The 27,396-nt window shown below is 45.6% G+C and overlaps 1 protein-coding gene across 1 annotated transcript in view; it reads right to left on the bottom strand.

Annotated features, from left to right (window-relative positions):
• Positions 1-27,396, bottom strand: part of APBA2 (amyloid beta precursor protein binding family A member 2) — a 226,016-nt gene that overhangs the window by 61,394 nt on the left and 137,226 nt on the right. Inside the window, exon 3 of the mRNA XM_049613976.1 lies at positions 5,109-6,114. Within this exon, the coding sequence (XP_049469933.1) occupies positions 5,109-6,074 (966 nt within the window). The 5' untranslated portion in view covers positions 6,075-6,114. The remainder of the gene's footprint in view (positions 1-5,108; positions 6,115-27,396) is intronic.

The following is a 27,396-nucleotide window of genomic DNA, read 5'->3' as shown; positions in this document are numbered from 1 at the left end:
TTAGATCATACACATGAAGTCCTTCACATAATGTTGGCCATGACCACCAACACCAGGGTCAGTTCCACCATCACCCAGGGACTCCCCACAAACAGCAAAACAAGAAACATTAACTCCTCAGAAGCCAAGGGTCCCAGTGGTGAAACAGGTGACCACTTGTCCCCCATCAACTTTCTGGGTTGATGTTGAATCATCCTGGGATTGAGCCATGAAGCAGGGAGATCTCGGGAAGTTGTGTGATCCGGCTTTCTGTCCCCTAGGATATGCAACTGTGGTCAGTAGCTTCCTGATAGGCCCTGCCTGGGGAGAAAAGGGACTAATAACCAAGATTTTGGGGGAAACATTGGCCAAGCAGGGCCAGGGATATCTTTGTTGCAGTTAAGTCTGGGACTTCACACAGCACATGTACAACCAAAGGAGTGAATCTCTGAGATGGGAAATCTTTGCCATAAAGTTTCTCAAGCTCATCTGCCAATCAGATACAGTCAGTTCTCCTCGTTCAGGGCAGTTACATTCTCTAAACCTGCTGTGAACTCTGCATGTATGAATACTGACCCACTTACCTCCTAGGAGAAATACAGGATGAGGTTCCTGCAAAGCCTCTGCTCACCATTTTTGTCAACTAGTCAATACATAACCATGTTTTCCATCTGTTTCTTTTTTGTTTTTGTCTTATGTGTGTTTCTCCCTAAAGACACCTTATTTAATGTGTATTCCTCACAGATGATTACATCCTGTATTTCCTTATAATAAAACTAGCTAAGAAGAGTCTAACATTTTCCTGACCCTGGATAAGAAGACCGTAAATTTCTTTGGCTCCCAGCCTCATCACAGTGCCTTCACCATGCTCTTTTTATTAATGGTCACCTCATGAATCCACAAAGTAACCCCCTTTTCCAATGCTTCCTCACACACTATAGATGTTACTTTAGCGCTTTCCAGATCAACCTCATGTACAGATTGGCGAATTTCTTCTTCCTCTTTCTGGCTGTACCATATTGTTGACTCATGGCCAACAGCTCTATCATTTACACCTACATGAAATATCTAACACCACGTATTTTTCTCCATAAGGCACATCATAGCCTTCGCATACTTAGAAACATCAGACTGCACTTCAGGACTGCAAGTGGGGGTCATTTTATCACCAAACAGAAAGCGCAAAAATGCAAAAAACATGGCGCTAAAAGGCCCATGAAAAGGACACCTGTTTGCAGTATGAGAGCTAAAACAAGAAGGCAGAGTGTCTCCTTGTTCAAACTCAGCTGGGATCATGCATGCTGACTGACTCACGTGCCTCTGCCTCTCTGTGAGTGTCCACAAATGCTTGCAAAAGCACCATGAGTACTGATTTTAAGCTTACACATAAATTTTAGCAAGTAGGCCAAATTCACAAATATGGAATACATGAACAATAAGGATTAGTCAGGATTACCTGGGTGGCTCAGTCAGTTAAGAACCAACTTTTGATTTTGGCTCAGGTCATGATCTTGGGCTCTACACTGGCAGTGCAGAACCTGCTTGGAATTCTCTCCGCCTGTCTCTCTCTCTCTCTCTCTCTCTCCCTCAAAATAAATAAATCAACTTAAAAAAAAAAAAGAACAAGGATCACCCATGCTTTGTTTACACATCTAACAGGATGCTAGTTTGCCTCTTTGATTTGAAACTCTCGGCAACAGAATTTGGCCATGCCATGTGACAAAATATGTTTTTTGCTTATATTTTCCAAATTTTCCTCAATAAACATGGATTGCTTTGAAATAGCTCTTTCTTCTCTAGAAATACTCATGCACAGATCTCTGTTCCCCCAATCACATGTGTCTTCCTGCAATTTGAGTCTATTTCCTTTGGTTTCTCTCACATCCTGCCCTCCCTCCCCCACCCCCATCGCAGACATCTTGGTCTCATCAGCATTACACAGGAGAGAGGTCTACCTGCAAACTGGAGCCTTTTTCAAAAGCAAACACACCGAAGGAAACATCTGTAACAAGCAACATCTAGAGCATATAAAGTTCTCCTAGGATATAGAAAAGCACTCAGACTCCACAAGATAAAGAGCACAAATCAAACATTCATAGAAAAAGAATAGCAAAGGGTGCCTGGGTGGCTCAGTCCGTTAAGCATCTGACTTCAGCTCAGGTCATGATCTCTCAGTTTGTGGGTTCAAGCCCCACATCAGGCTCTGTGCTGACAGCTCAGAGCCTGGAGCCTGCTTCGGATTCTGTGTCTCCCTCTCTCTCTGCACCTCCCCTGCTAATGCTCTGTTCTCTCTCTCTCAAGAATAAACATCAAAAAAAAAAAAAAAAGAAAAGAAAAAGAGAAGTAGCAAGATAACATGAGGAGACGGTTAAAGTTCATACCCAGTATGGGAATTTATTCTCAGGCAATAAACCAAAAGAAAACTTGTACATAGATGTCTGTGCCAGTCCAATGTGTAAGAAACAATCCCATCTGCAACCTGAATGCTTGGTGGCAGGGTATATGCAGACGAATGAATTAGATGGCACGTGGCCTAAATGGAACATTCAAAGGTCAGTAAAAATGATCATGAAAATTATAAGGCAACACAGAGAAACACTTGTAACATGTCAGATTTTAAAAGGTGGATGGCAAAATTACATCTGGACTGCAAAGACAACCACATGCATTATTCATATTCAATGCTAGAGTCTGAAAAGTAACACAGAAAAACCAAAAGAGCTCATCTGCTAAGGCAGCGGGAACCATAGAGGATACTTTTTCTGTCTTCCCATTTCTAATTCCATTGTAATACTGTTGTCCACACAAGGACGAAATAAAAGGCTATGCAATACTCTTCAAAGAGTCCATGATGTAACTTTTCAAGCTTTAAAATGAGGATCAGAGAGGTGAGGGATGCTATGCAATTCTTCCTCCAGCAGAAGCCTTCCACGGTATTGCCTCTTGAACTTGAATGTGGCCTCTTGTCACATGTGGATTCAGTGGTTCTGCGGTGGGGCCCTCCAGTGGGGCAACACTGCTGGGCAATGGATCACACTTCAGAAAGCAGACTCCAGGTAGCCACCACTGCCCTTTGGCCGTTAGCTATTTTGTTTTGCTTTGTTTTGTTTTACTATAGCCTTAATCCCAGGCTATGACACACTAACCATAGAAGGCCCAGGGAAAGGCCAGCATGGGACTCAGGCACCCTGTCCACCTATTTGAGGCTACTCTTTTGTTGGCTCCTGCCACACAGTCTGGCTGTCCTGGGGGGAGGAAGGGATTCCTTTTAGGAAGCAGGCTGTGATCTGAAGCAAGGAGTCACCACATTTCCCACTGGACCTCCTTCACACACTCTTGCTTTCAAGATGATTCTATCACAGTGGTTCTTTTTGGTCCAATTTCAAGAGTCCTCATCTGGAGAATGGGTCACCTGAGTCTACAGGATGGGAAGACCCAGGTCACATTCACCCAGGCATGGCAGAGTCCCCCAAAGGAATCCTTAGGCCCCATTTTCATCAGGAACCCTTGTCAGCACTGAGCTTGGCATCATCAGGTACTCTCTTTGATGGTGTTAATTTGTGAATGAATGAGTAAACCAAAAAAGCTATGCAATAAATAACCCGTTTAAATGAGCTTCTCTAGAGTGTCTCAGATTCGCTTTGAGGAGACACTCTATTTAGGGAGAGAAGTTACCTGCTCTTTCACTCAATGCCATGACTCTGAGGAACAGAGCTCCTACTGGGTCTCCAACAATGGCTCAGGATGTCTCCCACCTCCACCTGCCCTTTGAAACCACCACCACCACCCCCATTCATTCCATCCTATTCATCCATCCCTCAGGCTCTCCAACCCAAAGTCTGCATTTTTGCTCAAATTAGCATCTGGTACAGCACAAAAACAGCAAAACGTCAGGTCTTGCCCACTCCCCGTCATACTCTAAAGATAATGTTCTCTTTACGAGAACTTTGTCAGGGAAGTCATTTGTTACAAGGCGCAGTATGCCCTGTGTAGCCCACGTTAGTCCCTGTGGCGCCATAGCCACTGTTTGGCAATGAGTCCAACTCTGCCAAAGTGAAGAAGGCCGGCAGTGCTTGGGCTTAAAGCCCAGACCTTGGGCCCCGAGCCACCTGCCTTTGGGGGGAGCTCCCCACATCCACTCGTGCAACAGCAGTTTCTCTACATCCCAGAGCCCTCGGTGCAGGCACAACTGCCTTGAATGACAAGAACACCCCAGAAGTGAAGTCAACCTACATTTAATGATCTTTAAAAAGAACAAAAGACATCAACATGCAAGTAACAGAAACCAGCAGCAAGTCATATGACTTATATCCCAAACACACGTCCTTAGTGTATAAACTCATGGACTCCTCTGGGGGAAAAAAAATACTAATTAAGGCTTTAAAAAATAGAAAAGCATTTCATTGTCATTTGCCCACAGAATTGGCCAAACAGAAGTTCCTTTACACAAGTGTAATAGTCACATCTTCTTTATATATTCACAGAGGAGTGTTGTTTTTCTTTTGTTTTTGAAAAGCAGCTTTTCAAATGTAGCTATCAAAATATATGCTCACTTTGATACAGTTAAAAGAAAATAAAGTTATGCTTAAATCCATTGGCCTCATTAATATGCATTTCTTCTCCAAGACTTTGTCAAACCTTCAAATAATTATTTTCAAAATAGTTATTTACAGCTAATGGCCCATAATGCCAAGCCCCTGAGCTTTCAGAGAAGTGTCACTGGGATACAATGGTCCCTGTGAAATGCACGCAGGTCACTACCCCTTGTCACTGGGGCATCCAACCACTGCCTGCCACAGTATGCACTCCCCAGCAACCTCACAGCCTTGTCAATGTCCCCTCAGCCTGAGGAAAAAAACCTGGTAGGGGGATGGTAGTCACACGGGGCCACCCCCAACCATGAACAAATCCAGCACAAACAGGCTAGAGACTCAATCTCTTTTAGGTGGGAGGGGGGTACCTTCTGGAAGGCACTAGAATGTCCACATACCTGCTACATAACTGAATTAATGCAGAACTAAACATGCACTTGAACTATGGGCTTTGGCACCTGTGTGGGCAATACCAGAGTATCCTTTGCTCTCTGGGCCCCTCCACCCCCTTCCCTCTGGGGACAGCCAGAGTCCTACCTGCTCTTGGGGCCACTTTGGCCTCTCCTCTGGAGTTCTGGACTTGGTCTTGAAGCCTCTCTGGGGGTCTCCGGAGTGCTTGGCCTCAGGAGGGAGGTTCAGCGATTTGGGCCTTCCCTCATGTCTGCTAGGGCCGTGGCTGGCCTCACTGGGTGGGCAGGCCTCTGTGGAGTCCCCGGGCCCCGGCTCGGGTCCCCGCACCAGCGCGTGTTCAGGGCTGGCCTCACCGGCGCTGGTGATGCTGGTCATGCTCAGACTCATCTTGATCTCAGCCACGATCTGGTCGATGTCCTCCTCCTGGTCCTCCAGGTCCCCGTCCCCACGCCTCGGGTGATAAGGGGAGGCAGTGCCCGTGTTCCCATTGGCCTCCGCGGGGTAGTAGTCCTGGTAGCCCTCTTCACTGGGACAGTAGTGGACACCTTCTTCCTGGTCCTGGGCCTCCAGGACGGAGGCCTCATCCTCCGGGATGGGGAGGTGGCCGTCCCGGTAGTCCGGGCTGCCTTCGTCCCCGTGGCTATGCGGATGGGGGCCTGCCGAGTCCGTCCACTCCTCCACGGCCTCCTGGCACTCATCCGTCTCCAGGTGGCGTGTGCCATGGGCCAGGTACCCCTCCCCGTTGCAGTCCATGCCCTCCAGGTAGCTGTCATCCTCGGGGCAGTAGCGGATATAGTAGGTGATGCCCTCCTCCTCCTCGGGGAGGCCCTCATCATAATCCTCCTCCTCAGAGGTGTTGTTCACATAGTCGGAGCTGGAGTCCCCATCGGGGCTGTGGTCGTGGCACCCCTGGTCTGGGGGTGTGGGGCTCTCGGGTTGCAAGGTGGACAGCTCCAGGCCCTTGGGCACATACTCTGCCAGGGGCAGCTCTGTGTCCTCGCTCTCAGGCTCCTGGCCATGGGGGACGGGGCCAGGCCTCACCCTGTGGTCCAGCATGCTGCTCGCCGTGCTCTGACGCTTCCGGTTGGCCATGGCGGATGCTCACGCAGCCATCATCACCTGCAGGCAGCCACTGTGGGGAGGAACGTTGAAGAGGACAGTCAGAACCCCACAAAACATGGCCAACCCAAGGCTCCCGCCAGGCTGCCAGCAGCAGGACCCACGGGAGTGTTCCACCAGCATGTTGTCTCAGAGCAAAGTTAATGCACACCTGTTCAAATAATGTGATGTCCCCACTGCAGCTGACTCATTTGTGGAGAGCAACGCAAGCCCATGCCACAGAGAAGGGGGACACGCAGGGCTGAGGGGAAAGGAGGCAGGGGCAAGGCGGGGCACCTGCCATTCACCAGGATGACTGCCTCTTTCCCAGAACCTCACCAGCTCATTCATGACTTCTTAAGAATGCTCACCCCGTTTGGGTAGCCAAGGTGACAAGACAAGGAGTCATCAGATCATGTTATTTTGTCTCAAAAAGCAAAAGAGAAGCTTTCATTCAGAAGACATGAGGAGGTCTAATGAGGAGGTAACACTACCTTCCAAGTCTAAATCCACTGCTCCTCAAAGGCCTCAAGTCCCCTCCCCTATCAGCTGTCTCGCCCTCCCCAGTGCATAGAAGCCTCTCCTTCCTCCTCGTTCCAAACCAAGAGGATTCCCCAAGTGACCAGACTTGCCAGGAACTGTCCAGGCTGAGCCCCATACAGAGAAGCTGAACCTGAGCCCTAGCCTCACAGGCTTAGCAGGGTGAGGGTACAGGAGAGGGGGACGCCAGGGGGAGGACAGCACTGCCTGGCCATGGAGAGAGGGCAGAGGGTGTGGCCACAGCTTGCAGGATGTGGATCATGGCTTCACGGGGCACTGCGAAGATCCTGTAAGTCCAAATGGGGGAGGTCCTGGGGTGCCTGGGTTGCTTAGTCTGTTAAGCGACTGACTCTTGATTTCAGCTCGGGTCATGATCTCAAGGTTCGTGAGTTCAAGTCCCGCAACGGGCTTCACACTGTGTACATCCTGCTTAGGATTCTCTCTCTCTCTCTCTCTCTCTCTCTCTCTCTCTCTCTCTCTGCCCCTATCCCACTCGCTCTGTCTCTCTCTCAAAAGAAATAAATAAACTTTTTAAAAATGGAGAAGGACCTTACCCCACCCCCCAGGACTCTGCATTTTATCCCACAAACCACGCAGAGTCATCAGGCAACTTTCAGCAGGTGCATGACACGCAGGATTCCTGTTTTAGTCTCATCTCTCTGAGCCCAGGGTGGAAGAGATGCTGGAGGACAGAGAGCTGCAGGGAGGGAGACCAGTGAAAAGTCTATTCCAGCTCTAGGGAATGTGAGGGGCCAGCATCAGGGAAAAGCCATAGGGGATATTCAAATGGATCATTAATGTTTTATCTCTTCAGCTGAGTGGTGACCCAGATGTTTGCTTTATTCTTTAAATGGTACTTTGACATTACTCATGCCTTGTTTTTGTTTACATCATAGTTCATTTATTTTTAAAAACTTCTTCCAGTGTCCAGAGAAGAAATGAGAGCCTGTACACATGAAAATAGTTACAATGGTAAATTTCATGTTATGTATATTTTACCACAATTAAAAAAATTATTTTTAAGTAAGTGAGAACTTAAGGCAGTGGAAATGAGAGAGGAGCTGTGGAAGCAATGGGCTCAGCAGGATTAGAGAGCAGAGACAGAGACTCTCATGCCAGTTCCTGCCCAGGCTCTGAGCATCCCTGGCTATACATCCTCTTTCTTCTACCTTATCTCCCCCTAAAAGTCCTAAACTAAAGACCCTTTGCATTCTGTATTCCCCAGAGCACCCACACAGCATTTTGCTTATAGTGGTGCCTAAAACATTTTTCTATGAGACTGGGTTTACCAGATGGCCACAGTCACAGCATTATGAATATTCCCCAAAGAACGGAAGAGATAATTATTTCATCTGTCCAGACACTCAGAGTGCGAGCATCATTACTGATTGAGCCACATGCTTCTGACATGTGAATTCACTCCAAGAAAACTTCCTATTACAAGAGGCTCATGAATGTCTTGGTAGCATCACTAGATGCTGGAAGATTCACAGAGCCTTCTCCAGAGCAGCCCACGGACTAGAAAGATAGCCCACCAGGAATATTATCACTGAGATGGACGCTGTAGGGTATGAATGTCCTCACAAGTTACCCCATCCCCAAGCCCCAAAACTGACAGGATAATCCCAGATATTTATTCCCAGGTAGGGATCGAGGTGCTCAGTGTTCACTAAAATACAGGTGACCAGAGGATGCATCAAAAGCACTGACCTGCCTCACAGCCATTTATCATTTTACAACAGACCTCTTACCTGCACAAAAGATAGTCTAACCACCAGGGACATGCATATGCTGTAGGACTGACGGAAGGAACTTGGCAACCACCTTTTTGTGGACACAATCTCTAGAAACAACTCCCAAAATGGTTCCTAAAGCATGCAGTGAATGCAGTGGCTAAGAGACGGCCAGATTCCTACACTTTGAGAGTCAGGATGGTCAAAGGCAAATGGAGCTGGTAGTCAGTTGCCCCTGAACACTCAGTTCCTATTCCTTGGGAGTAACTCTATCTCTATATCTCCCCAGGTCATACACATCCACATCCTTGTTAACAAACAAACTAAGGTACACCGTACCTCTTAACTTCAGATTCCATCTTAACCTCAAATTCTATGTCATTTGAGGGATAAAATCTGTATGCAAATACAGATGTGTGTATGCCCACATCTACATATGACACCATCTAGGCCAATATAAGACTCAAAGATGAAAGTACATATATTACAGTAATGTGGGACAGTCCCTAATCCCATAAATAATTTACCCAAGCAATCTACAATGTGAGGCTATTCCAGCCAAAATTCCAACAGAATATTGGAGAAACTGTGACCCAATAATTCTTAGGTTTATTTGGAAGAATAAATTCGTGAAAGTAGCTCAGAAAGTTCTAAAAATGAGAGTAATTAAGAACTTGCCTTATCAAGTATGTAAATATACTCTGAAGTTTGGGGCCTGAACCCATGACCCTGAGATCAAGACCCGAGTCGAGATCAAGAGTCAGATGCTTAACCAACTGAGCCACGAGGGCACCCCCATTTATTCAAGACTTAAAAGGTCTTTCAACAGCATTACAGAATTCTTCATAGCAAGTTTATTCTTAGATTTTATTATTTTCTGGTGGCTGTAGTGTCTGCCATTATATATTTACCTGGCTATTGTTGGTACATAGAAAAATACCTATATTGATCTTGCAAAAGTCCATGTTCAAATTCTAGTAATTTTTAGTTGGTAATTTTGTTTCTCTCATTTCCAGCATTTTATCACCCTGTCTGGATGCACTGCCCTCGAGTGCTACTACACAGTTAAATGGTGGAGCTAGTAAAGGTCAGCCTTAACTTATTCTTAATTGCAATGAAAATGTCTTTCTTTACTTTACTTCTTACCAGGGCCAGTCCAGGATAAAGCACATATGGCACTCACCTCAGTCATGAAACTTAACAGGGAAGGGGCCCCTGGGTGTCTCAGTCAGTTAAATGTCCGACTCTTGGTTTCAGCTCAGGTCATGATCTCCCAGTTTGTGAGTTCAAGCCCCATGTCAGGCTCTCTGCCCCCCCTACCCCACGTTTCTCTTTCTCTCAAATAAATAAATAAACTTAAAAAAAAAAGAACAAAATTTAACAGGGCAACAAAAAAGAGACTAGTTTGATACAATACTTTAAAAAAAAAACTATGCAAAAATAGATGATAAAAAATACCAACATGTTAAATAAAGGCAAGATCAGTATTATTGATTTTTCTCTTTGCCTCAGGTTCCCATAGGGCTCTGGCTGGACACTGTGAATGATCCAGTTTTTCAAAAGTTTTCACCATGAAATACCATGCTAGTTGTTGGCTTTTCTAGAGTTTGATAGAGTGGACCTTCTGATCCGGTTCTCTTTTCCATGGATACAAATGGAAAGGGACCCACAACAGAATCCTGGACGGCAGCAGCCGTGTCTTTGAAGGTCTGCAGAATTACATTTAACCTACCGGGGCACTTTTGGTATAAGAGAAAGAACCCTCCTATTAAAGATGAAGACAGAAGGTCTGTGTTTAAATTCAGACCTCCATTTGCTGTCAGGCCTTGGGCAAGATATTTAACAGAGCGATGGTCTTCTGCCCTTGGTAAATTGGAAATGATAGCACCTGCCTTCAAGGCTTGAAGCGGGTTAAATAGGAAAATAACCAGCGGAGGCCTCAACTCCTTAACGTTTGTTTTTTCCTACTATATACAGGGAACTGAGGAAAATTTTAAATGAAATGTGAACAGAGAGAATGCCTGACAAGGTGTGTGTCTTGGGTGGGTGATGGGAACTCTGCCGACACAGCTAGCTAGAAATGGCTGTTGTCAAGTGACAGTTACCCTGGCCAAGGACACAATGTGCATGTCTGCAACAGGATATGGGTACATAAAGGCAGGACTGCAGGAAAGGAGGAGGTGTTGGGGAAAGCCAAGAGCTGCTCCTCAAAGCAGTGGTTCAGTCACTTTGTTGGGTAGAAGGCCCACCTGGGGAGTATGCAGGTTCATGGGCTCGAGATTCTGAGCCGGTGAGCCAAAAGCCAGGCCTAGAGGTGCAGGTGGTTCTGATGTCTGGGGCTCTAGGACTGCACTCTGGGGACTTTCCAGAATGGATTTGACCTCCTTGCCAATAAAATACAAGGCCCTTCCCTAGATGCCCAGGCCATCATGCTCCACGCATTCTCTATTCCTTTTCAAGATCCAACTCCTGGGTCACCTATACTCCCTGCCAGTATGACAAAGGTGGGTGGCCTGGGTCCACAAGGGCTATTCAGAGAACAGCAGACACCTCCCAGACCAGGAAGGTGTGGTAAAGTCAAAGGGATGGGAGAAGGAAAGGTGGGGCGAAAATATCCGTGAAGCAAAGTGGTTCCTGAAAAAAAAGGAGTTCTGAGTTTATAATATCCAGTGTAGTCCAATAAAGGTGTGTTTGAAAGCACAGGGCACTAACACACTGCCTTTGCATGGGAGGGCTTGCAGTTCGATGACAAAGGATTCCAGTTATAACACCTCAGTGACAAGCAGCTTTTTCAGCACCCTTCATGTCTACAGGGAGGTCCCACACAGCTGTCAAACCTCACCTTCCTGGGCCCCAAGGCTCTGCAAGCTCATAGGCAACATCTCATGGAAAGATCTGCAGTCACTTCAGTGCATTCTCCTTCTGGGGGTGCAACTGTTTCAAGGGGACAGCTGCCCTGTAGGAGGCTATGAGGAGCTTCACTCCCCTTGGGAGAGGGCAGGACACATGACTAATCTTAGCACATCATTTGTTAAACGAACGCGGGCAGATTTTTGTACCCAGAGGTGACAGCTTCTCAGGGCATGATACTTCCCAGAGATAAGGATCACGATTTGTTCTGTGGTGTATTTAAATAGGGAATATAGAGAAGAGATACTCTCTCATAACTGTTCCATCCACAGACAGCCGCCGTTGATTTTGTCCTGTACTGCCTTCCCTTCTCTTTTCTATACATACATCTCTTTTGTGTGGCTGAAGTCTTGCTGTAAACACTGCCATGTTCTCCTCTCCTAACATAATATATAAGCAGTGGGAACTCTCTATAATTATGATTTTAATGGCTACATAGTATTTCCTGGTCGAATAGACAGAATCTAACTATTCTCTATTGATACATGGATGGTGTCCTATTTTTATATGATAAATAATGTCCTGATGGTTCCCCGAGGATATACTCTAGGCCCTTTACCCCCTTTTATCCAGAATCCTTTAAACTTTCCTCCAATCCGAGGTCCAGGTTCTCAGAAAAGTTCCAGGAGGACTGGGGCCAGGAGAGAGTTAACCACCCCTATCAGGGGCTGGGAGGTTTCGCATGGGAACATGTGAACAAACATATTGAGGTCCTCTGCTTCTGATTAATCATATTAAAGATAAATCCTTCACAACAGACCATCTGGAAAGCAATTCAAATGTACAGAAGAAACACGATTACCTGCTATGCATCCAAGAAAATGAAAATGAGGCCCTGTGTCCAGACTCAATTAATTCTAGAACAGCAAGCACATAAATCAGTAGAAAATGCAGACCCTGATTCAGTGCTTACCACTCTCCTCCTGAAACATGCTAATGAGATGTGGGAAATAAAGGCTTATTGTCAACAATGAAGAGCCCCAGTGTCCTTATTCTAAACCACATTTTTCTTGTGCATGGGAAAACAACATTAGCCAGTTCTTAGAAGCACTACTAATACAGCAGACCAAGATGAAAAAGAGTGATTCGGTGGCCACACTACAGACCAGGTAAAAATGTTATCATACAAATGTGATATTTACTCAACCAAATGGCTACTGCCCACAATCTTGTTCCTCAGTTCGGTCTCACAGGTTGTAAAGATAATAGCCTTTTCTTCCCTTTCAAGAATTTAGTTGTTTTGACCACACACAATCTGAGTTTACACAGCCCTAGAGTACACCTGTATAATCAGTTCAAGCAACCCAGGCAAAAGTCATCAATAATTTCCCCAAAACCAGGCTGAGTTCTAACACTGTCACACAAGACACTGCAACCTAGTTCAGCTCACACAGGGATATGCTTCTCTTTGAAAACTGGCAGGAAATAAAGGGCAAAAATGTCGAACCTTCAATAATAGGCTCTTAGTTAAGCCAATGTTAGCACATCCACAAGACAATTATGCAGCGATTAGAGTATTTACAAAGAGCTTATCATACAAAATGCATTATTATAATTTATTCACAACCAAATAAACATAGAATATACTGTGAAGAAATACATTCAAACACCAGCAAGGGTTTCCTTTGAGCAATGGTGGAAAAATTGTATTTACTTCCTTTCCTTCTTCATTTCTGAGTATGGTACTTCTATAGACTAGTAACATATAAAAAGACAAGTACCATGGAGTACAGCCCTCTACAGCCACAGCTGCCAAGTGATACTTCTGCATAGGAAGGGCATAGGTCTCAGCATCCCTTGAAAGAATCCTGGGATGCGGGTGAGGACTGATTTGTTCCATCTGGGCCTTTCAGTATGCCAGGATATCTGCCCCACTGCATCCTTCAGCTCAGAATGAGCAAAAGGGGATGATCTAACCCTGAAATACAATTTAAAAATGCTGTCAGCCCTTCACCAATGGCAAGTCCCCAGGAGCTGGTATTTGTATCCCACAATGTAATCTACACCTGAAACCAGCATTCACACCATAATGCATGGCAGTATGGTACCCATGTGTATGTGTGGGCCAGCAGACACTGCTCTTGTTAGTTACCCCTAATTGTAAGAAGTGAACTTGCTCCCACAAGAACTCCCGGAAGTGTTTGGCTTACCCAAGTCAGCGCCTGTTCTTATTTGCATTCAGGAGGAAATCAAGGGTCTGGGTAAGAAGGCAATGAAACAACACGAAAATTATCGGCAATATGCTTGAGAATGTTGAGAAAAACACATAATGTCTGCATTTGCCAAGGCCTTGTGCCAGGAAGGACATTCTAAACACATCCTTTACCAAATCCATCCTCAGAGACAAAGGACTCAGTACCCCCAGAGAAAGCAGCCACAAGACCAGAGAGAAAATGAGTCGTTTGTGCTGGCTGTCCAGCTATTTTTGTATTTTCCTAATCACTTCCAAACACATGCATCACTCACTGTGCAGATTTAAAATAAGCCATGATGGGCTGAACTGTGTCCCCTCCACCTCCAAATTTATACCTTCATGTCCTAACCCCCAGTGGCTCAGAATGTGGCCTTGTTTGGAAGTGGTCATTGCAGATGTAATTAATTAAAAGAAGATCATTAGGGTGGGTCCTAATCCAATATGACTGATGTCCTTATATAAAGAGGAAATTTGGAGACAGACCTACACAGACCTACATCATGTGAACATCACCAGAAGCTCTGAGAGAAGCAGGGAACAGATTCTCCCTCACAGGAACCAATACCACAAGCACCTCCATCTCAGACTCCTGGCCTCTGAAACTGTGGAATAATAAATTCCTGTTGTTTAATGCCACCCAGTTTGGGCTACTTTGTTACAACATCCCTAGCAAACCAATACGATCCATAAAGATTATGTGTACATTACTCAAAGGAACTCCTTTGTTTTTTTATCTTCTGGAAAATTCTCCAGCATGTAATCAGGGATGTGTTTCCACCTTGAGTCCGACCATTGTGTCAATTATTCAAGTGTCCTTCCTTGCCTTTCCACCATATGCATTTTAGAATCATCTTATCAATACCTTTAAGTTTATTTATTTAAGAGAGAGAGAGAGAATGTGCATGTGTGCACAAGTCGGGGCGGGGGACGGGCAGAGAGAGAATCCCAAGCAGGTTCAGCACTCTCAGTGTGTAGCCTGATTCAGGGCTCGAACCCATAAACTGTGAGATCATGAGCTGAGCCAAAGTTGGACGTTTAACCAACTGAGCCACCCAGGTGCTTCTAATACCTGTATTTTTAAAAATCTTGCTGAGAATTTAATTGGGAGTGCATTAAATCTATAGATCAACTTGGGTACAATTAATATCTAAACTATACTGAACTTTCCAATGCATAAATATATCTTTCCATTATTTAGGTCCTCTTTGATTTCTCTTATCAGTATTTATAGCTTTTGGCCTACAGTTTTTGTACACGCTTTGTTGGAATTATATATATTTCTTTTGTCTTTTTTTGGTGCATTGTAAATGTTCTTTTTTACTCACAATTGCTTTATTTATATAGTATAGAAATTTAACTGTTATATAGTGAACTTGCTAAACTCATCTATTTATTTTAGCTTTCTGTAGATGCCATTGGACTTTGCAGACAATGATTAAGTCTGCAAGTAAGAATTGGTTTTATGTATTCTTTTGCAATCTACCTCCCTTTTATTTCTTTTCTTTGCCTTACCACACTGGCGAGGACATCTAGTATGACGCTAAATAGGAGAGATGACAGCCACCAGACCTTGCCTTGTCCCTGATCTTGGTGGAAAACATTCGATCTTTCACCACTCGTATGATCTTAGCTGTAAATATTCTGTAGATGTCCTCTTTCAGATTGAAGAGGTCTCCATTCCTGTGTGCTGAGTGTTTTTTAAATCATTAATGAATGTTGAATTTTGTTAAATGCTTTTTTCTACCCCTACTGAGATGCCCTTGTGGTTTTTATTCTCTATTCTGCATAACACACTGGCTTAGGTTTGACTTTCGAAGCAGTCTTGCATTCCTGAGCTAACCCCACTTGGCCATAATGTATTATTGTTAAGTATTGCTGGATTTACCTTGTTCATATATTATTGAAGCTTTTTCTACCTCTACATTCAGAATTATGTCAAATTACTGTGCATTCAAGCTTTGACCTCCATGCCAATGGTGTTGCTTTTTATTCTGTCCAGAGTTTTTAGTTCTAACGAATGAGAGAGACAGGCTTCAGTGGGCTTAATCTTGGCCAGCACCATATATCCTCCATTGATCTGCTCATAGATTTTGAAAGGTACATTAAGTAAAAACCTACTTATTTTTATTTTGTTCAATTCATCAAACATGTACAACTGCAATCAATGATACTGGCTCAGCCTGCTATCATCAGCACCATCAGCAGCAGAGAAGCCAGGCTGGAGGCAAATGGACAACTTGTACCAGTCCCAGGGTCCTCAGTCCCAGCTGCATGTTAGAATCACCCTGGGGAGCTTTTAAAAACTATCATTCCTGGGGGCGCCTGGGTGGCTCAGTCGGTTAAGCATCTGACTTCTGCTCAGGACATATAATATCTCATCTCATATATCCTATACAATATCAGGACAATAATGATCTCATGGTTCATGAGTTCAAGCCCACATAGGGCTCTGTGCTGACAGCTTGGAGCCTGGACTCTGCTTCAGATTCTGTGTCCGCCCCCCCCCACCCCTCCCCCACTTGCACTCTCTCAAGAATAAATAAAAATTAAAAACCATCATTCCTGGACCTGTCCCAGTCCCATGAAGTCAGAGTTTTGGGGTGAGGCCCTGATATCAGTATTTTGACTATCCCAGTGACTGAAATATGGCCAAGGCTGAGAGCACTGAATTGGAAATATTGAAAGTATGGTTGATGGCCCTTCCAGGAAGACCCTATAACCCTCAAGGTTCACAGTCTCCAGATAAGAAGCTCTGGGCCAGGAGAATAAGGGGCAACCGTGTAGGGAAAGGGAGCTTCATGTTGCTGAAGGGTTGGCCATAGCCTCTCCTCTACCACCCACTGCTGCAGGCATCTGAGTCTTTGGGCCTTTATCTAATAACACATACCATCTCTAGGGCTCTCCTGACCCTGGTCCTTCATAGCCATCTTCCCCTTGGTCCTCAGGGAAGCAATGCTGCTCTTCAGCACAGGCCCTGACACACACAAAGTGGCTTTCTCTTTTACACCCTGGCATGAAGCTGAAATAAAGTGATATGTTTAGAGGACATTTTTAAGACTGGGGATCTCCCTGCTTCTACCTCCTACTTTTGCCAATAAGGTTCAATCAGCTCCAGCTCCTTCTAGGAAATGCACACAGGCAGAAAAGGGGCTAGGAGGGAAGTGTGCATGAGGCCCCTAGGGCCCCCAAAGCAGACAGGAGTCTAGGGCTTCCTTCCCTTAACACAATGCTTTAGCACTGGCCTGGGGGCTCCAATTACAGGACTGAGATGCTGAACTGTCAAATTTTCAAAGTAAAGCTTTGCTGATTTGGCTCAGCATTGTATAAACAGGATATGAAACCAACCTCTATCATGGAAAGATGTCAGTTTCCAAAGCTAACCATCCAAGGATAACCTGCGATTTAGATTTCCGTACCTCTGACCTCCTCCCCAGCTGGGGTCCTCTTAGTTCTCAAGTATCCCTCTGAAGCTTTGGTCACTTGGAGCTGGAAAAGGGGGTTCCCCAGGGCTGTTGGAGAGGGCAGTGCCTGGAGAACAGCTCTGTGGGAAGCCACAGTTCACTACTACCAAAACCAAGGGGGTCTTAGAATTCAGAAAGTACTGGGCAGAGGCTGTCAAAGCACAGGGCCAGCCATCACAGTGCCAGCAGCCCTGGCCAGAGCAGAGTGCCAGCAGCTGGCCCAGAGATGGTAGTTGGAGCACAGATCCAGCGCAAGACATAGGAGCCCAGGATCCATGGGGAAGGACAGCCATTCCAACAGGGGGAGACAAGAGTCCCACTCACTCTGGCACTGATTTCTCCCCAGTCCTAGCTCATTCAAACAGGAAATAACCAGGCCAGAGAGGTACCATCCCTGCCTGCCTTGGGCCCTCACCCACAAGGGGTGCCTATAGACCCTCCTCTCCTGTGAGGCTCCCACCCCAGTTCCAGAAAACTAGTGAGGCACCAGCTCACTAGTGATGGCCCACCTGTGATCTCACGCAATTTTTCATTCACTTCACCCTTCTGGCAAGCCCCCTCCCGCCCCAAGCCATCTGGTTGGCCTTCTGGAACATTCTTTAACTCTCTGCAGATGGTGCCGACACACCCACGTGGTTCATAAGTCAATGGAGGCAGGGGCTGGATCTTGTATTTGGGGGTCCTCCAGTGCCTAGGAAAAGGGGCTCAATGAAAGCGGCTGAAAGGGTGTAAACGAAACTCAATGCGGAGATGAAGCTCCGGAAATGGATTTAAATTGTCGGCTACTCAATCACTTTGTCAAATGATTATCTTCTGAATAAAAGATCTCCCACAGGAATTTCTTTAAATAGCCAGCTTCTCCTGGCTCATTTAAAATGACTTAACTTTATTTATGTATAACTCTTTTACAAATGTTTCCACTGTGGGAAGCAGGGAACTTGGGTACTTAGCGGAAGCTAGGGAGGTGTTGCAAAAGAGAAGAGGCACAGTCGCCTGCGGGCCTGTGGCCACCCCTCCTCAGGGGTGCACCATGGTCTCCATGCCCCCGAGCCCCCCACACAGGTTCCGGAGCTCGGAGTGAGAAAGCCCCTCATCCTCTGCTGGGGAAAAGCCAGCTCCACCCCATTCCCCAGTTTTGGGGGTCTGCTGACAAGCAGCTCACCAGATTTCTCCAGAGCTGCTCCCAGCCACCCCCTGGGTTGAGCTGTTAATCCACTCTCCTAGCGGACATTTTGATCCTTTCCACAAGATACCCAGGATACCTTTTCCTCCTAAGTAACATTTTCTTCCCCTAGAAAAGTGTGGTAAACAGAGAGATGGTGGGTATTTTCAAATTAGGGCCCTGGCTGTAGCTTTTCAAGACAAAAATAAAAAACAGTATCTGGTGGTCGCGAGTCTGAAGCAAAGCAGCCAAGTGTGGCTGGCAGGTAATGGAGAAGTCTGGGGGCAGAGGCTCACAGCTGTCAGGACTCCTGAGTAAGGGGCAGGATGGCCCCTGGCAATGGCCCCGAGCACTTCTCCAGCCTCCTAGGGCCCCTGGGGTGTCCCAGATGGTGTAGCCAGGGCAAGCTGGCAGGGGCCCCCAGAAGCTTCTGGGCCTTGGCCTCCAACTGGGGACAAATACCCCAGAGCTGCCCTGGGTTTGGGGGCTCCAGAGCCCTGCCTCCTTTGTCCCCACATGGCATCTCTGGGCTGCTTTGTTTCCTGACAGCCCCTTCACAAAGTGGCCCTCACACTTTAAGTCACTGGGGTTAATGCAGAGATTAGTAAAATCCAGAGTGCCATACCCCACTCTCAGTGCTTCTGATTCAGGAGGTCTGGGGTAGGACTGAGAATGTGCATTTTTAGCAGGTGCCAGGTAAGGGTGATGCTGCTGGTCTGGGGCCAAATGTGAGGCACCACATTTGGTGAGACGCCAGGCCCTCCTCTCTGATGCATGCTCAGGTCTGAGAACCACTACCCCTCATTACTGTGAATTTGGATTTAGAGCAGCTGTGCCCCAAGAATTTATAGGGCAGCCGAAGAAAATGTGCACTAGTTCTAATCATGCTTCGATCTTCAAGGCAAACAAATGACATACATACATCCTTCTTAACACTTTTTTTTCATATAGCCTTCATCAGAGTGGTTGGAATCTGGCCTGAAACCTAAAGGAACTCCAAGCCATTCTTTGTTAGCTACTAAACATGATAGCAATCCGTGGGTATGTAATAAAGAACTTGGCTGGCCCACATCCCTGGTTCCTGGGAAGGAGCCTCCAAACACTTGGGATTCCTGAGTGGTAGGAATGTCTTATCAGGTGAGCTTCCCTTTATCTGATTCCTGTCACACTTCCATGCTGGGAGGAGAACACATCCCTGAGGACTACAGAAGCTTCCTGTTTTGGAACCCTCCCAGTCTTTGTCCTGTGTGTCTCTTGGCTGGTTTGGACTTGTATCCTTTTGCTATAATAAAACTGTCATTGTGAAGTATAGTGCTTCCTGAGTTATATGAGTCATTCTAGCAACTTACCAAACCTAAGAGTGGTCTTGGGAATCCCCCAAAATTGTAGTCAGCTGGTAAGAAGTGAGATAGTCCTGGGGACCTGAGGACAATAGAATGTGGCTAACCTTGGGTGGCTGCTTAAACAGCTCCCTATGTACAGAGCATGTGCAGAAACAAAAACAACCTTCAGGAAAGGCCATGGCCCCCAAGGAGCTTCCAGCCTAGCTGGGGGTGATAGGACATGAGTAGGAGGCAAAACAAACAAAAAAACAAAACAACATCCAAAAATGCTAAACATTTGCAAAATGGTTAAGTAAACAGTTACACCCATACAATGGATCACTTGCAGCCATTTAAGGTGGTAGAAGGTCTCAGACCCATGTGCACATTAGCGTTCTCTGGACAGTGTTTTTAAAATGCCAATGCCCCACAGTCAAAGCACCTGATTTAATTGTCAACAAGGAAAAAAAAGGGTGGGAAGGGGGAGAAACACTGTATATGATATCTCTCTCTCTCTCTCTTACTATTCCACCTTCCTCCAAAGAAGTTTCAGATGCTCACTGAGTCTATTCTCTTCTTCGTGTTTTTCTGCATCTTCCACATATTTGGTGATAAACATGCTGTGATGGTTAATTTTATTTTTTTTTAATTTTTTTTAATGTTTATTTATTTTTGAGACAGAGAGAGACAGAGCATGAACAGGGGAGGGGCAGAGAGAGAGGGAGACACAGAATCTGAAACAGGCTGCAGGCTCTGAGCGGTCAGCACAGAGCCTGACACAGGGCTGGAACTCACGAACCACGAGATCATGACCTGAGCCGAAGTCAGACGCTTAACCAACCAAGCCACCCAGGAGCCCCTGTGATGGTTAATTTTATAAGTGTCAACTTGACTGGGCCATGGGACACCCAGATATATGGTTAAGCGTTATCTCTGAGTGTGTCCATGAGGATGTTTCCAGAAGAGATTAGCATCTGAACTGGTGAACTGGTGCCCCAACATGGGTGGGCATCATTCAACTCGTCGACGGTCTGAATAGAACAAAAAAGCAGAGGAAGGATGGACTGGCTTTCTGCCTGAGTGATCTTTTTCTGCCTTCAGTGCTCCTGACCCTCAAGCCTCCACACCTTCAGACTTGGGATAGAATCTCTACCATTGTGTCTCTGGCTCTTAGATCTTTAAGTTACTCTACTTACTGGCTTTCCTGGGTCTCTAGCTTACAGACGGGGGATCACAGAACTTCTCAGCATGTGTGTATGTCCTGTTTCTCAGGAGAACCCTGACTCATACTTGTGTAACCAGAACAAAATGAATCTCCTAAGGCAGTGATAGAAAGGGTGTCTTGCCAAAATTCAGCACCCTTTCTTAATAAAAACCCTTGAGAAAGTTGGGATAGAAGGAACATACTTAAACATCATAAAAGCCATTTATGAAAAGCCCACAGCTAACATCATCCTCAATGGGGAAAAACTGAGAGCTTTTTCCCTGAGATCAGGAACACGACAGGGATGCCCACTCTCACCGCTGTTGTTTAATATAGTGCTGGAAGTTCTAGCATCAGCAATCAGACAACAAAAGGAAATCAAAGGCATCAAAATTGGCAAAGATGAAGTCAAGCTTTCGCTTTTTGCAGATGACATGATATTATACATGGAAAATCCGATAGACTCCACCAAAAGTCTGCTAGAACTGATACATGAATTCAGCAAAGTTGCAGGATACAAAATCAATGTGCAGAAATCAGTTGCATTCTTATACACTAACAATGAAGCAACAGAAAGACAAATGAAGAAACTGATCCCATTCACAATTGCACCAAGAAGCATTAAATACCTAGGAATAAATCCAACCAAAGATATAAAAGATCTGTATGCTGAAAACTATAGAAAGCTTATGCAGGTAATTGAAGAAGATATAAAGAAATGGAAAGACATTCCCTGCTCATGGATTGGAAGAATAAATATTGTCAAAATGTCAATACTACCCAAAGCTATCTACACATTCAATGCAATCCCAATCAAAATTGCACCAGCATTCTTCTCGAAACTAGAACAAGCAATCCTAAAATTCATATGGAACCACAAAAGGCCCCAAGTAGCCAAAGTAATTTTGAAGAAGAAGACCAAAGCAGGAGGCATCACAACCCCAGACTTTAGCCTCTACTACAAAGCTGTAATCATCAAAACAGCATGGTATTGGCATAAAAACAGACACATAGACCAATGGAATAGAATAGAAACCCCAGAACTAGACCCACAAACGTATGGCCAACTCATCTTTGACAAAGCAGGAAAGAACATCCAATGGAAAAAAGACAGTCTCTTTAACAAATGGTGCTGGGAGAACTGGATAGCAACATGCAGAAGGTTGAAACTAGACCACCTTCTCACACCATTCACAAAAATAAACTCAAAATGGGTAAAGGACCTGAATGTGAGACAGGAAACCATCAAAACCATTAAAACCCTAGAGGAGAAAGCAGGAAAAGACCTCTCTGACCTCAGCCGTAGCAATCTCTTACTCGGCACATCCCCAAAGGCAAGGGAATTAAAAGCAAAAATGAATTACTGGGACCTTATGAAGATAAAAAGCTTCTGCACAGCAAAGGAAACAACCAACAAAACTAAAAGGCAACCAACAGAATGGGAAAAGATATTTGCAAATGACATATCGGACAAAGGGCTAGTATCCAAAATCTATAAAGAGCTCACCGAACTCCACACCCGAAAAACAAATAACCCAGTGAAGAAATGGGCAGAAAACATGAATAGACACTTCTCTAAAGAAGACATCCGGATGGCCAACAGGCACATGAAGAGATGCTCAACGTCACTCCTCATCAGGGAAATACAAATCAAAACCACACTCAGATATCACCTCACGCCAGTCAGAGTGGCCAAAATGAACCAATCAGGAGACTATAGATGCTGGAGAGAATGTGGAGAAATGGGAACCCTCTTGCACTGTTGGTGGGAATGCAAATTGGTGCAGCCACTCTGGAAAACAGTGTGGAGGTTCCTCAGAAAATTAAAAATAGACCTACCCTATGACCCAGCAATAGCACTTCTAGGAATTTACCCAAGGGATACAGGAGTACTGATGCATAGGGGCACTTGTACCCCAATGTTTATAGCAGCACTCTCAACAATAGCCAAATTATGGAAAGAGCCTAAATGTCCATCAACTGATGAATGGATAAAGAAATTGTGGTTTATATACACAATGGAGTACTACGTGGCAATGAGAAGGAACGAAATATGGACCTTTGTAGCAACGTGGATGGAACTGGAGAGTGTTATGCTAAGTGAAATAAGCCATACAGAGAAAGACAGACACCATATGGTTTCACTCTTATGTGGATCCTGAGAAACTTAACAGAAACCCATGGGGGAGGGGAAGGAAAGAAAAAAAAAAAAAGGGTTTGGATGGGAGAGAGCCAAAGCATAAGAGACTCTTAAAAACTGAGAACAAACTGAGGGTTTATGGGGGGTGGGAGGGAGGGGAGGATGGGTGATGGGTATTGAGGAGGGCACCTTTTGGGATGAGCACTGGGTGTTGTATGGAAACCAATTTGACAATAAATTTCATATATTGAAAAAAAAAAAAAAGAAAGGGTGTCTTGAACCATTCATTGATTCTTTTGCTAATTCAGATTTAGCACTTCCTGTACCAGGCACCCAGGTCAACTGCTCTGGGGATGGAGTCCTTGCCCTTCAGAATACCCACTGTGAGGGGTGCATGGGCAATAAGGGTCTGAAACAAACCCCACTGGCACTGGGGTTCCTAGAAAGGCGGGTGTCCCAGCCACACAGCACTACAGATGTGGGGGCCCTCCCAACAGAAACGGAACTTGAAGGAGAGTGCATAAGACTCTGCAGGGGAGTGCAGACAGCAAGAGGGAAGGCCTGGATGGATCACCAGTGACACCACCAATGGAAAGGGTGGTTCTGCATCGGGGCTAGGCACTGAGATCATATATCCAGTTGGGCTCTATATCACTGGCCCTAAACACTCTGATTCATTAGAAAATTTCAGCATTCCCAATTACCCAAAGCTCATCCAGGTTGAGAACCATGGATTTAGGGGCAGGGAAAGATGTGGTTGGTGAAGAAGACTGTAAGACCATTCCTGCTGCCAGGAGAGAGGTGTTACCACATAAACCAAGGAAAGAGGACATCAAGAGGCAACATCAGGTCAGGAAAGCTATAAAATAGGAGCAGGCCCCAAGCAGCGGATGCAGGTCTTGTCAAGCCCTGGGTCACAGATCACCCTTCTGCAGCCTTTCCAGCACACAGCCTCTCAATGTGTCAAATGCACCAACTACCTGGGCACCATGCTGCTATGCCAACTCAGAGAGATTGGAGTGGACCCACGGCACAATCTCGGAGGGGCCGGCCCCAAGCAGCACTGCTTGGATAAAGACAGAAGATGCCCCCAATACACAGTGGACAGGAAAGCCAGCCTCCTTGTTGACCCATCGTATCAGAACAGCCCATGGAGTGACACTGCCCACGCTGTGACTGGACATTCAGTGCATTTGTCTTTCTGACTGGTCTGCATGTATTGTCCACCCCCTGTGTGATTCCCACTGCAGGGTGGAGCAGGCTGGAAAGAAAGGCTCCCTGACCTCAGGGCTCGGGATGTGGTGTCAGAGGGAAGATTAACAGAAATGAAACAGAACACCGCCCAGCACTACACGAGGCCAAGTGTGAAACTCTAGTCTTGTGTGAACTGGGCACAAAGAACAGAACAGGGCTAGTCAGTGCTACTAAACAGAAGGCAGAATTTGGGGATGGGTGATATAGCACTGACACTGGGGATGAAGAGTCTAAGAGACAGATGGCTTATCTCTGAATCTAAGGCTGTCCCATGTCAGAAGTTAGTAAGATAGCCAGATGGATCACCTAAAGATTAAAAACAAACAAACAGAAGAGGAGGGAAGATGGCGGCGTAGGAGGACGCTGGGCTCACCGCGCGTCCTGCTGATCACTTAGATTCCACCTACACCTGCCTAACTAACCCAGAAAACCGCCAGAGGATTAGCAGAACAGAGTCTCCGGAGCCAAGCGCAGACGAGAGGCCCACGGAAGAGGGTAGGAAGGGCGACGAGGCGGTGCGCGCTCCACGGACTGGCGGGAGGGAGCCGGGGCGGAGGGGCGGCTCACCGGCCAAGCAGAGACCCCGAGTCTGGCTGGCAAAAGCAGAGGGGCCGGTCGGACTGTGTTCCGACAGCAAGCGCGACTTAGCGTCTGGGAGGTCATAAGTTAACAGCTCCGCTCGGAAAGCGGGAAGGCTGGAGGACAAAGGGAGGGAGAGCTGCTGAGCCCCTGGACGGCAGAGCTCAGCTTGGCGGGGAACAAAGGCACTCGACAGCGCCATCTCCCCCGCCCATCCCCCAGCCAAAATCCCAAAGGGAACCAGTTCCTGCCAGGGAACTTGCTCGCGCAGCGCAAACACCCAACTCTGTGCTTCTGCGGAGCCAAACCTCCGGCAGCGGATCTGACTCCCTCCCGCTGCCACAGGGCCCCTCCTGAAGTGGATCACCTAAGGAGAAGCGAGCTAAGCCTGCCCCTCCAGCCCCCGTGCACCTTGCCTACCCACCCCAGCTAGTACGACAGATCCCCAGCAACACAAGCCTGGCAGTGTGCAAGTAGCCCAGACGGGCCACACCACTCCACAGTGAATCCCGCCCCTAGGAGAGGGGAAGAGAAGGCACACACCAGTCTGACTGTGGCCCCAGCGGTGGGCTGGGGGCAGACATCAGGTGGGACTGCGGCCCCGCCCACCAACTCCATTTATACACCACAGCACAGGGGAAGTGCCCTGCAGGTACTCACCACTCCAGGGACTATCCAAAATGACCAAACGGAAGAATTCCCCTCAGAAGAATCTCCAGGAAATAACAACAGCTAATGAACTGATCAAAAAGGATTTAAATAATATAACAGAAAGTGAATTTAGAATAATAGTCATAAAGTTAATTGCTGGGCTTGAAAACAGTATACAGGACAGCAGAGAATCTCTTGCCACAGAGATCAAGGGACTAAGGACCAGTCACGAGGAGCTGAAAAACGCTTTAAACGAAATGCAAAACAAAATGGAAACCACGACGGCTCGGCTTGAAGAGGCAGAAGAGAGAATAGGTGAACTAGAACATAAAGTTATGGAGAAAGAGGAAGCTGAAAGAAAGAGAGATAAAAAAATCCAGGAGTATGAGGGGAAAATTAGAGAACTAAGTGATACACTAAAAAGAAATAATATACGCATAATTGGTATCCCAGAGGAGGAAGAGAGAGGGAAAGGTGCTGAAGGGGTACTTGAACAAATTATAGCTGAGAACTTCCCTGAACTGGGGAAGGAAAAAGGCATTGAAATCCAAGAGGCACAGAGAACTCCCTTCAGACATAACTTGAATCGATCTTCTGCACGACATATCATAGTGAAACTGGCAAAATACAAGGATAAAGAGAAAATTCTGAAAGCAGCAAGGGATAAACGTGCCCTCACATATAAAGGGAGACCTATAAGACTCGTGACTGATCTCTCCTTTGAAACTTGGCAGGCCAGAAAGGCTTGGCACGATATCTACAGTGTGCTAAACAGAAAGAATATGCAGCCGAGAATCCTTTATCCAGCAAGTCTGTCATTTAGAATAGAAGGAGAGATAAAGGTCTTCCCAAACAAACAAAAACTGAAGGAATTTGTCACCACGAAACCAGCCCTACAAGAGATCCTAAGGGGGATCCTGTGAGACAAAGTACCAGAGACATCACTACAAGCATAAAACATACAGACATCACAATGACTCTAAACCCGTATCTTTCTATAATAACACTGAATGTAAATGGATTAAATGCGCCAACTAAAAGACATAGGGTATCAGAATGGATAAAAAAACAAGACCCATCTATTTGCTGTCTACAAGAGACTCATTTTAGATCTGAGGACACCTTTAGATTGAGAGTGAGGGGATGGAGAACTATTTATCATGCTACTGGAAGCCAAAAGAAAGCTGGAGTAGCCATACTTATATCAGACAAACTAGACTTTAAATTAAAGGCTGTAACAAGAGATGAAGAAGGGCATTATATAATAATCACAGGGTCTATCCATCAGGAAGAGCTAACTATTATAAATGTCTATGCGCCAAATACCGGAGCCCCCAGATATATAAAACAATTACTCATAAACATAAGCAACCTTATTGATAAGAATGTGGTCATTGAAGGGGACTTTAACACCCCACTTACAGAAACGGATAGATCATCTAGACACACAGTCAATAAAGAAACAAGGGCCCTGAATGATACATTGGATCAGATGGACTTGACAGATATATTTAGAACTCTGCATCCCAAAGCAACAGAATATACTTTCTTCTCGAGTGCACATGGAACATTCTCCAAGATAGATCATATACTGGGTCACAAAACAGCCCTTCATAAGTTTACAAGAATTGAAATTATACCATGCATACTTTCAGACCACAATGCTATGAAGCTTGAAATCAACCACAGGAAAAAGTCTGGAAAACCTCCAAAAGCATGGAGGTTAAAGAACACCCTACTAACGAATGAGTGGGTCAACCAGGCAATTAGAGAAGAAATTAAAATATATATGGAAACAAACGAAAATGAAAATACAACAATCCAAACGCTTTGGGATGCAGCGAAGGCAGTCCTGAGAGGAAAATACATTGCAATCCAGGCCTATCTCAAGAAACAAGAAAAATCCCAAATACAAAATCTAACAGCACACCTAAAGGAAATAGAAGCAGAACAGCAAAGGCAGCCTAAACCCAGCAGAAGAAGAGAAATAATAAAGATCAGAGCAGAAATAAACAATATAGAATCTAAAAAAACTGTAGAGCAGATCAACGAAACCAAGAGTTGGTTTTTTGAAAAAATAAACAAAATTGACAAACCTCTAGCCAGGCTTCTCAAAAAGAAAAGGGAGATGACCCAAATAGATAAAATCATGAATGAAAATGGAAT

This window comes from Panthera uncia (assembly GCF_023721935.1).
Source record: "Panthera uncia isolate 11264 chromosome B3 unlocalized genomic scaffold, Puncia_PCG_1.0 HiC_scaffold_1, whole genome shotgun sequence".
Taxonomy (NCBI): domain Eukaryota; kingdom Metazoa; phylum Chordata; class Mammalia; order Carnivora; family Felidae; genus Panthera; species Panthera uncia.
This window is presented reverse-complemented; position numbering and strand designations above follow the sequence as displayed.